Here is an 11,745-nt window from a genome sequence, read left to right as displayed (position 1 = left end):
GGGAGGGAGGAAGGAAGGAAGGAAGGAAGGAAGGAAGGAAGGAAGGAAGGAAGGAAGGAAAGAAAGAAAGGTAAAAACATAGACAAAGACAAAGACACAGATACAGACAAAGACGTACGGATATGGCCAACGACAAAGACAAAGACATACACACAGTCACAGTCATAGACAGAGACACAAACTTAAACAGAGATAAAGATATAGAAAGACATAGGCAAAAACATAAACATAGATCCAGACATAGACATAGATGTAGATGTAAATGTACATATTTAAATGTGGCCAATTAACTCATTAGCTTGTAAATAGAGCAAACTCTCAGACTTGTCAGTTTCAAACCTAGCAGCTCCCTGCTATGTGCACTCCACAGAGTCATCTCCAAAACCTATCTCTGACCTGTCCCTCTCTTCCTCAATCACCTTCCATGGCTCCCTAGTGCCCTCTGCATCAAGTTCAACTTCTTTCATCTGACATTTCACATGAAAATCCCTTCTACTTCTTGAATTCAGATCCCAGAGAAGCCCACCTTGCTCAGCAGGAGCACATCAATGAAGTCCAAAGTCTTGGATTGGGCCTTGGCTTGGAGGAAGTCATCAACACCCTGGCTAGAGAGGGTGCGGCGCCGCTCCTGGATGACGGCGTCTGTGAAGTCGTGCACCAGGCGGCAGGCCCTGCGGAAACGCTGCCCATCAGGGGTGAGATAATACAGGAAGTCTACGTACAGGAAGAACTGCTGGTGTCTTTTTGCCACAAGGGCACTGAGCTCCAAGATGGCGGCAATATATTCACTGGGCTTCCTGCAGGATAAAGGCAGAAAGGGAGGCAACAATTTAATACACCTGAAGCCCCAGGAGCACCTCCCACCAGCAGCCAGGAGCTATCTTCTATCAGTAAACAGAGTATCCAGGAACAGATGACCCCACAGATACAGGGTGGGGATCAGCACGAAATCAACTCTCCAGGCTCTCTTTTCTCTCCCTGTATCCAATCTCTGTGACATGCCTCCATGCCGCTAGGCACCCAGAGGATAATTTGCACATTATGCTCCTATTCTCTCTCTCCCTCCCAGAATACAGTCTTGCCCCTTCTTCTTCCTGAAGCTGTCCACAAAGTTCGGACTTTATGCTCCTCCAACTAGTGCATGGTCCAGCTTCCACCCTAGCTTCTTTGCATCAGTGTTAACTCCATTTAGTGCTACATTACAGTCAGTCCCTGACAGAGACCCGCTCTGACCACACCCACCAGTTCGAACCCTTTTAATGAGTCCCTAGAAACCTCAAGATAAAATTTATACCAGTCCTTCAATGATCAGGTATAACAAAACTCCTCCAGGAAAGTTTGTCTGATTTCCCTGCTCAGTCCTCCCTCCCCCACCTATCCACCTTGGGTCCACAGCCCAAGATCCCAGACCCTGGGCAAGAACTTACTCCTGACAATGGCTGTCAAAGCTGAAGACACATTTCTGCAGACTGTCCAAGGTCATGAGGCTGATGTACTCAAACATGTCCAGACGGGCACCGCCCTCCAAGGCCAGGAGCTGCCACTTGGCCTAGCCAGAGATGGGAACAGAGCTGGGGCAGGCTTCTTGCTCCCTTGAGCACCTCTCCAACCCCAACCATCAAGATGCACTCCCCAGAATAAGCCTCTTCATCTTCTCCCCTGGGACCCCTCCCCAGGGAGAACCAGGTTATGGTGCAAGCAAAAGCTGTTACTATTAAGAGATGAAGACCCAAGATTGGGAGTTAGGAGACCTAGGTTCAAGTTCCAGTTCTGGCTCCTGTGCTCTGTGTGCCATTAGTCAACTCATTACCCTCCCCTATATCTTCAGGAACAGTTAAGATGATGTGCTTTGGAGCCATATAATTCACGTTAGAAACTCTGCTCCACCACGCCAAGCTCACTCATTAGCTGGGTGAACTTGGATTAGCTCCCTAATCTCTCAGACCTGCAGTTTCATCATCTGCCATGGGGCAGAAATACATCATCTCTCCTTCACAGAGTTTTTAAAATTAAATTAGAAAATATATACTCGTGTCATGGAATGGACACATGGCATTGTTTCTGGCATATGATGAGTGCTTAATAAATGTTGGGTTTCCTCATCTGCATTGTTATAAATTGATTACCAAAACATCCCTATGTTTGTAGAGGTAGTCCTCCATGAGTCCTGAGCACCCTTTCTGGGCATGTCACAAATGCAAGACACTGATGTTCTTAACTTGAATATTTTCTCAGAGTTGTGTTTGCAGAAAATAACTTTGAGGATAAAGGACACCCCCTGGATATGCTGCTTCTGCTTGCTATAAAAACAGATTCCTAAGCCTAACGCCCCTTCACTGTAATGCAATATATGATGTCAGCAGGCATTTATAGAAGCCCACCTGTGTCAGCCCATGGGATTTGAGAGGCTTGGAGAGGAAATGTAATCTAACAAGAAACACATGCTCCTCTCTGTTTCATGAATAGTAAAACTATCCTTTGTCTCTGACCCAGGAGTTTCTTGTTCTTCCAGAAGAATTTATGAAACAGTAACTAGCTTAACATGAATTTTAAAGTTAAAAAAAATCTAACACTTCACAAAACTTTTGCTCCAATTCTTCCCTTCTCCTCATATCCACACCCTTTGCAATGTGGTTTTTCAGCAACTCCCAATAATAGACAGAGCCTATTTTACCCCCCACCATTGATTCTGTGTTGGACTATTGGCTTTTGATGTCAAAATACAATGTGGTAAAAATGATGAGGTGATAACTAATGAAGTTAAGCCTCATCTTACTCCCTGGAACCCTGTCTGCATTGTAAACCATGGGGCGCCTTCTGGAGGGAGAGAATCAGATGGAAGGAACATCCAGGGGTCCCAGCTGAAGCCAGCCAAAACCCAAACATGTGAGAGAACTCGGCCAACACCTGCAAGGCTGCCTACATGACCCCAGGCTGCTCTTGTACCACGAGTGATCCCTTCCATCCACATCCAGAAGAACCCACCAACTGTCCCACAGACTCATAAACCTTTATTGCTTTAAACCAATGAGCTTTCAGGTTGTTTCTTCTCAGCAACAGCTACTATGCAATTGTCGTCATGACCCTCTTGAGTTTACAGGGCTTGGGTGGCGGAAACATAGAAACAGACACCTTCTGGGCACCTACTATGCACCGGGGACACGACTCCATTACATCACCTTGACCATCTTTTAAGTAGGGATTATTAGCCTCATTTTACAGATGAGGAAACCAAAGCTCAGAGAGGAAGAGCAATGACCCAATGGCACCCAGCAGAGCCAAAATTCCAGACCAGATCTGTCTGTGGTCCCCCCAACCAAAGGCTGCAGCTGGGACCTTGGCTTCAAATAACTCACATGCATGATGTTCACACTCTCATTGAAAATCTTCATATAGGGCTTCAGGATGTTGAAATGGAAGGCAGGTGTCAGCATCCGACGGTGGCGGCTCCACTTGTCACCAGCACTTAGCAGGAGCCCATCCCCTAGCAGTGCAGCCAAGGGCCATGGGCAAGGGTGTCTCCCTCCCCTGGCCCTCCAGGTTGTTCCCAGCCCTGTTCACCTGCAGATACTCACCCAGCCAGGGCTTCAGGAAGCTGTAGAAGACCTTATCCTTTGGTACAATGTTGGCTGACACAAATGAGGATAATCAGGGGCCATGGAGGCAGGTGAAGGAGGAACTTTGGGGGTGGGGGGAGGCTCCCAGCAAGAGGTTTGCATTTCTCCCCTCCAAGCCCCACATAGGAGGAAGGGGGCCAAGGGCAGAGGAAGAAGGGAGGATGGGGGAGGGGAGAGAAGACCAGACCAGGCTACAGCAGCACAGTACAGCAGTGACACTGCCTAACCTGGCACAGAGAAGCTATGTCGGGGCTCCAGCATGCCTTGACATGCCTCCTACATGACCCAACATTTTCCTCAACCCCTGAGCACAGCTCAGCACTCTACAGAATGCCTTTACATGGACCTAGGACACTCTGTCTGCCCCAGCCCTCTCTGGCATCTCCTGGCATGGCATCTTCCGACGTGGACCTGGACATGAGACATGACCCTGACATGTGTTCACATGTCCTGACATGGCCACAAAATACATGACAATTCCTAACACGAGACAGTATGCTCTAACATGCACATGAGATGGTCTAACATGACCTCAAAAGCGCGTTCCACATACAAGCTCTGGGTTGAATATAAATATGGTACCTTTAACGTCCCAGACATAGCCCACATGTGATCCAGACTGTTCCTCAGGCATGACCCAAACATACTATAACACAGCCTCAGACAAGACTCAAATAATGTCTCAGACAGTTCACATAGGGACCCTGGGTCCCAGACCTCACACAAGCCCCAAACATGGCCCAGATGTGACCAGCAGGAGAAAACGACAATGTCAAACAGCACCTGAGACAAGAACCAAACCGGCCCTCACGTGCCCCACATGTCCTTGGCCACAGATAAACCCCACACATGACCAGCTCTACATGGCCCCAGTTGGATTGATACACCGGATATAACCAGGTATAACATATTTCAGGTGTAACCAGGACCCACGTGTAAAATATACACATGACAAGACATAGCCGTACAGCAGACCCATACAGCCATCATAGAGACACGCCCCAGACATGAGCAAACAGGGACAGAGGTCAGACAGGTGGAAGTCCAGGGGAGAGGGAGGCAGTGGCATCTCCACCACAGCTCCTCCTGTCTGCACGTGGGCACGCGATCCACTGGAGGCAGCACAGAGACCCCAGCTGTGGGCAAGGCGTGGCCAGTGCAGTGTCTACCTGGAGCAAAGAGCACAGGCTTGATGTAGGTGGGGTGGAAGATGCGGACGATTGCGTGCCAGGGCCCCACCCACCAGCAGCACACATCACCAAACGTGCACACCAGGCTTTGTATGTATAGGAGACCTTCCTCCGAGCTGTGAATCTGGAGAGAAAGACACAGGACCCAGTTCAAGCTCTCCTAGGCTGTGAGAGAGAAGGATCTGCAGGGAGGAGCTCGAGGCCCTCACCCTGAGAATTTCAAGCAGCATCTCATCCTCCTCTCAGTGCTGAACCCCCCTGGGCTTCCTCCTCACATCCTCCACACAGGCTCTCCAGTCCTTCAGTTACACAGACAGAAAGGGTATTTCCCCATGTGGATCCACACACCATGTTCCCTGGGCTGGGCTTTCATTCATCCCATTTTCCAGATGAAGAGACTGAGGCTCTACATGATAAAGTCACTTGCCCATAGTCCCAGACCATGGCAAGCCTGAGGCCTGAGACTGGGTCTGTCTGCACCCATGGTCTGAGTCCTTAACCATCAAACTTCTTTGTGCCCCCAAAGCAGTAGCTCTGGAAGACCCAGGTCTGCCAAGACTGGGCAATCAGAGTCACAGGGTTTGGGTGAAAAATTGGTCCTGTGATCCAGGCCAGGACAAGTAAATCATGGGCCTTTTCTGGGAACTCTGGGGGAAATGTGGGCTTTCCCGTGAGAATTGAGCTTCTGGGACTCATTGTTGATGTCATGAGGGAAAGGTCGTCTTGAAAGGAAAAGTGGCATGGAGAAAGCTAAAGCCGAGAGAGGAAGGCAGATTCCCAGTGACATTGTTTGAGACCTGGATCCAGTCATGCCTAAAGGCCATCCTCCCTGGACTTTAAAATCAATAGATTCTCTTGCTTTGCTTAGACCACACCAGGCTGGGTTTCCACCACTCACAACTGAAAGAGACCTCAACAACCAGAGACAGCAGCTGGGAACCAGCCCAGAGTCACTCAGCATTTTGAGGCCAGAGCCATCGTCTGTGGGATGCTGCCTGTTCCCCTGCTCAGCCTGGCCTGTCCAAGATGGGAAGCACAGGGGTCAAGGAGAGGGCCCCAAGTTGGGGTGGAGTCTCCTTTTGGAGATTCCCAGGGCCCAGAGCAGGAGAGCAATGAATTTAGGGCAGACAAACTACAGGATGGGGTAGAAGGACTTGACCCACACCAGAGGTGATCGTCATGGAAATAACAGTCCAGATCCTCCACCAATCGCAAATCCTCATTGTTCTAGGCTTTGCGACAGGCAAGGTGATGCTAGACCTGGCAAGGGGCCTTGAATACTAACGATGCCCAATTGCATCACCCTGCACTCTCCTTTCAAACATTCCTACTCATTGTTCCAGACATGGTTCCAGTAACTCTTCCTCCAGGAAGGCTTCCAGCCTGCCCCAGCAGAGAACTGGCTCTTCTCTGGGCTATCGTCCATCTCCCTCTGGCCCTTTCTTGACCCCATGAAGTTGGGGATGTCTCCATCCACATCCACCTCCTTAAACTTGGGGGTTCCTCCAGGACAGGGCCTTGGGTTAAAGTCTCTTGGGGCCCCAGGGCAGCCCAGAACACCAGGACAGGGTGTCAGAGGGCAATGGAGGGAGGATATGCTGAGACGAGAATTGGGGAATACATGAAAGAAAGATGAAGATGGCTGAGAGAGAAGGAAAGGAGAGGTCAGAGTACTGCAGGGGTCAAACAGGAGCTTGGGGATAGAGGGACTTGCAGGCCTCAAATGCACCGCAGCACCCACCACCAAGTGTTCCAGGTGGTACCTGAGGCGTTGATGACAGACCGGATGAGGTTGGGGTGGCAAAAACGGATGACGGGGATGATGGGGCCCATCCAGATCTTAAAGCCCTGGGGGTAGGTGGCCACCTGCTGAATCAGGACCCTCATGCCCTGCTCCGTGGGGGTGACCTGCAAACAAGGCAGGGGCTGTCACCTCCTGTAATGGTTAATTCTAGGTGTCCACCTGACTGGGCTAAAGGGTGCACAGAGAGCTGATCATCTGCCTGCAACGGTGTTTCCAGAGGAGACTGGCATTCGACTTGGTTAAACTGAGGAAGGAAGAACCACCTTCCCCAGTGTGGGCAGGACTCATTCAATCTTTTGAGAGCCCAGGTAGCACAAATAAGCAGAGGAAAAGCTAATTTGCTCTGTTCTGGGACTGCCACATCCATCTTCTCCTGCCCTTGGACATCAGAACTCCACCTTCTCAGGCCTTTGGACTCTGAGTTACACCACCAGTGTCTGTTTCTCCAGCCTGCGGACAGCAGACCATGAAGCATCTCAGCTTTCATAATCCTGTGAGCCAATTCCCGTAATAAACTTCCTCTTTTATATATCTATCTACCTATGTATCATCTATATACCTATCTACCTATCTATCTGTCTACCTACCCACCTATTTACCTACATACATATCTATCTATCTATCTATCTATCTATCTATCTATTCTATATACCTATGTTTCTATGTATCTATCCATCTATCTAATCCATCCATTTATCTTATCTATCTGTCTGTCTATCTATCTATCTATCTATCCATTCATCCATCCTATCTGTGCATCCATTTATCCAGCTAGCCTATTATCTACCTACCTACCTACCAATCTATCTATTCATCTATCTGTGTATCTAATCTATTCATCCTATCTAACCTTTCTATCTATATATCTATCTGCCCATCAATCCATCCATCCATCCATCTTATGTGTACACTCATCCACTTATCCATTCATACTATTATCTATCAATCATCTAGCTATCTATCCAGTTATCTAATCTATCCATCCTACATATCTAATCTACCTATCTATCCACCTAATCTATCCATCCAATCTACTATTCGATGTATGTATTATCCATCCATCCATCCATCCATCCATCTATCCATCCAATCCATGCATCCATCTGTCCATCCATCCATCTATCCTGTTATCTATGTATGTATGTATGTATGTATGTATGTATCTATCTATCTATCTATCTATCTATCTATCTATCTATCTACCCACCCACCTATTTATCCAGCCAGCCAGCCATCTATTCACCCTGTCTGTACATTCATCCATCTATCTATCCTATTACCTATCTATCTGTCTACATTCCTCCTGTTCTATCTCTCTTGGGGCCACCTCCAAGTCCCAAGAGCGCATCCCAAGGCAGAAGGAAAAGACACACTGTCCACTCACAGAGGTCCGCTTAGCTTGAGAAGAAAGATTTTCTTGTTCTGGGAATCATTTCAGCCCAGAGGTGGCCACATGGGGAGGTCCTCACAGGGGAGATTTGTGGGGAGCAGTATGGCCTCAAGACATGTCCCTAAGGCTGGTCCTCACATCCCTTCATGCCCTGACTGGTTCCTCTGCCAGCCACACAGGTTCCAGTTCCTCCCACGGAGAAGGTTCTGCACACAGGGGACCTTCCCTTCTCAGCAGCCACTAGGGGAGCAGAGGTGACTCTGACTGTCCATCAGGATAGTGTCTCCCAACTGGGAGCAGCTTCTGCACCAGGCTCTGTGCTAGTGCGTCCTGTGCACCCTCCCACTTCACCTGTGGACACACCCATCAGTCCTGCCATTTGGAATGAGCAGATTGAGACCACGTGCCCCAAAGGGGAGAGCAGGTCTAAGTCAGAGGGCAAGGTCTGGGGGAGGAGAAAGCTCGGGGAAGACTTCTGAAAGGGGAAGTGAGTGGCCAACTTTTATGTGGGTTTGGCAACAGGACCCCATTGGGACATCTTACTGGGGAGGAACAAGATGAGAGGAAGGTGCCTCCGGATGTGGTGGAGGTGAGAGACAGCCCACGCCTCTCCTCTGGCCCACCTGTACCCTCATAACAGGAAATAGGCCAGGCAGGGAGAGGACCCCGGACAGTGGGTGCAGGAGGCCTCAAGTCCAGCCATGGAGAATGTGGGAATACCAGGGACTCGCCTCTCTGTGCAGCCAACCCTCTGTCCAGGAGCCCCACAGAGGCCTCTCTCCACTAATGTGGGAAGACAGGCAGGAAAAGGGTTCGATGCAGGCCAGGAGTGGGAGGACAAGGAGATGAGAAGGGCTTGGGTTGGCACAGCACAGAAATGAGTGAATAAGCAGAGGAATGAGTAAGACACCTCCCCTGCTTCTCTGCCACCCCAGACCCCAGCCCACCCCTTCACCCCCACTCCCTGAGCTTCAGACCCCTCAGGAAGTCCATTCACTCTGAGACTCCAGACCCATCCTGCTGCCACACTCACCAGGCCCAGGTGACCCAAGAACCAGTTCCGTTTCGGGGGTTGCGGGAAACATTGGAGGCGGCGGCAGTTGTCATAGAAGGTGTAGGTCCAAGCCAGGACACGGGCCAGGAGCCAGGAGCCCCCGATCAGCAGCAGGAGCAGCCACGGGGATACTGCCACCGGCCCGAGGCCCAGCGAGGACAGGCTCAGCTGTGGCATTCTGCAGGGCAGACGGGATGGTAGGTGAGGTCCTGAGGCCCAGGGAAGGACCCAGGGAGCTCCAGGGACAGTGAAGAGAGGCAGGGATGGGCAGTGCTGGAGGTAGAACAGGGAGAGTAAACACGGATGGATAAACAGGGGGTGAGAGGTAAAGTCCAAAGAGGCCCAACCAAAACCAGCAGCCAAGTGACCTCCAGTTACCTGGTAAGCACTTAGATTGGGGGGGGGGGGGCGGAGAGAGGGGGAGAGAGAGAGAGAAACTGACTGATTAAAGTCCAGAAAGGCCCAGCCTGAATCATTGGGAGGTTGCCAGGGGCTTGATTTCAGTTAGGAAACCACCCATCCTCCAGCCCAGCACCCAGGAGCTGCCTGGGCCTTGCGCAGCAATGGAGAATGTGGGAAGGCCAGGGGCTCGCACACCCAACCCCTTGCCCAGTGCCCCTCTCCGTCACAGGCTAGGATGCCCCAGGCCCGCCACCCCCACCCTGGCACCTTCTGTCAGGAGCAGCTTGTTCCACACAACTTCCTCTCCCCTTCTTCTGAGAGGTTTCTGCTCCTGGCCCTTGATGTAGGGAGGGCTGTGGGAGGCTGGGTTGGGCTGGGCCAGGCCAGCCAATCCCCACAGCCTGAGTGCTTCTCCCAGGCTTTGGTCTGGGCAGCCGGCGAAAACCTAGGTGTGGGGGACCAGCTGGATGCAGAAGAACCAGCTCGGGTGACACAGCAAGGGCACTGGATCCTCAGGTCTCAGCACCTCCCACATAAGATGAAGAGTAAACTGAGAGGGGTCAGATAGAGTTTCTACTGTGTGACACCTGCTCTTGAAGAGTGCCTACTTAGTGTGTGGCAGATAAAAGCATGAACTTGAGAGTTCAGGTGTCAAGTGAGCCAGGCCAAGCCAAGCCTTGTTCCAGATCATCTCCTGTGCTCCTCTCTAAGACTGGGCCAGCAGGACACCAGGCACCACTTCTGGATGCTGAATCAGGCAACTTGGAAGAGACAAGCCTCTATCCCCCCGGCTGCTGGTTGGAGTTCAAGTCCTGCCTCCAGGCAGCCCAGGGCCCTGTTGGAGATCTGACTGCTAGGAGCGGGAACAAAGAATCCAGCCCCACCGAGGATTACCCGGGTCAGATTCTGGAGATTAAGAGCCCAGCTGGAAGAGCAAGTCTGGAGACTGGACTCAGTGTAAGAGGACAGAGCAGGGATGTGGAGGGTAAGGATGAGAGGGAACAGATGGGGTCCAGGCATGGGAAGGGCAGAGCTGGGGAACCCTGAATGGAGTCCTCATTCTGCCTCATCCTTGCTCTGACTTTGGTCAGTACTGCCCCTCCTGGGCTCAGTCTTCCCACCTGGGAAATAGGATGTTGGATGAGGGCCTTAGAGGGGGACAATGAGGGCTCCTAAGAGAAGGGAGCCCCAAAAATGAGTGACAACTAGCAACCGTTTCCCACAACCCCCGAAACGGAACTGGTTCTTGGGTCACCTGGGCCTGGTGAGTGTGGCAGCAGGACGGGTCTAGGTCTCAGAGTGGATGGACCTCCTGAGGGGTATGAGGCTCAGAGAGTGGGGTTGAAGGGGTGGGCTGGGGTCTGGGTTGGCAGAGAAGCAGGGGAAGCATCTTACTCATTCCTCTGCTTATTCACTCATTTCTGTGCTGTGCCAACCCAAACCCCTTTCACCTCCTTATCCTCCCACTCCTGGTTAGTTGCTAGTTGTCACTGGCAGGGTGACAACTAGCACTAAAGGGAGGCAACTAGCACTTGAGCTGCTGTGTTCCAGTCTCTACTCTGCACAAAGGCTGCATGGAAAGTACTTCTACTGTGTGCCAGTCCTCTAAATGAAGTACTTCTACTGTGTGCCAAGTGCTAAATCCTGTCTACTCCGTGCCAAGTGCTCTCCATAAAGTGTGCCTACTGTGCGCCAGGTGCTCTACATTAACCCTGTACACTCAGTGCCTGGTATTCCTCGTAGAGTGCCTACTGTGTGCCACTTGCTCTACATAATGAGCGCCTACTGAGTGCCACCTCCTGTATATGAAGAGTGTCCACCAAGCACTAGGTGCTGTCCACATAACACACGCCTACTGAGTGCCAAGTGCTCTGCATATAGAGTGTCTGCTGATACCACCTGCTCTATATGGAGACTCCCTACTGAGTGTTTCCCGATCTACATAAAGAGGGTCTATTGAGTGCTGTCTGCTCTATGTTAGGAGTGCCTGCTGAGTGTTGCCTGTGCTCCATAAACTGTACCTACTGTGGGCTGCCTTCTGTACATAAAGGGAGGCTACTGAGTGCTACTTGCTCTACACGAAGAGTCCCTACTGTTGCCTGTGCTACATAAAAAGTGCCTGCTCAGTACCACGTGCAATACATAAAGAGTGCCTACTGGCCTGTAATCTCAGCACTTTGGGAGGCCGAGGCGGGTGGATCACGAGATCAGGAGATCGAGACCATCCTGGCTAACATTGTGAAATCCCGTCTCTACTAAAAAAAAAAAAATACAAAAAATTAGCAGGG

General features: G+C 50.8%; 1 protein-coding gene across 2 annotated transcripts in view; it reads right to left on the bottom strand.

The window, feature by feature from the left end:
- The window catches only part of LOC105519773 (docosahexaenoic acid omega-hydroxylase CYP4F3), an 18,909-nt gene extending 9,133 nt beyond the window's left edge, over positions 1 to 9,776 (bottom strand). Inside the window, exons 1-7 of one of the 2 annotated variants that reach the window (XM_011953239.1) lie at positions 9,725 to 9,776; positions 9,035 to 9,233; positions 6,571 to 6,715; positions 3,576 to 3,629; positions 3,357 to 3,484; positions 1,428 to 1,549; positions 527 to 797 (exon numbers count right to left, since the gene is read on the bottom strand). In XM_011953239.1, coding sequence (XP_011808629.1) covers positions 527 to 797; positions 1,428 to 1,549; positions 3,357 to 3,484; positions 3,576 to 3,629; positions 6,571 to 6,715; positions 9,035 to 9,232 — 918 coding nt within the window. In that variant the 5' untranslated portion in view covers position 9,233; positions 9,725 to 9,776. Of the gene's footprint in view, positions 1 to 526; positions 798 to 1,427; positions 1,550 to 3,356; positions 3,485 to 3,575; positions 3,630 to 4,786; positions 4,932 to 6,570; positions 6,716 to 9,034; positions 9,234 to 9,724 lie in introns of both variants that reach the window. The other variant, XM_011953240.1, reaches the window with a different exon arrangement.
- Between the last annotated feature and the right edge of the window lie 1,969 nt (positions 9,777 to 11,745).

This window comes from Colobus angolensis, unplaced genomic scaffold (genome assembly GCF_000951035.1).
Source record: "Colobus angolensis palliatus isolate OR3802 unplaced genomic scaffold, Cang.pa_1.0 Scaffold36, whole genome shotgun sequence".
NCBI lineage: Eukaryota > Metazoa > Chordata > Mammalia > Primates > Cercopithecidae > Colobus > Colobus angolensis.
Note: the sequence above shows the minus strand (reverse complement) of the source record. Positions and strands in the feature narration are given on the sequence as shown.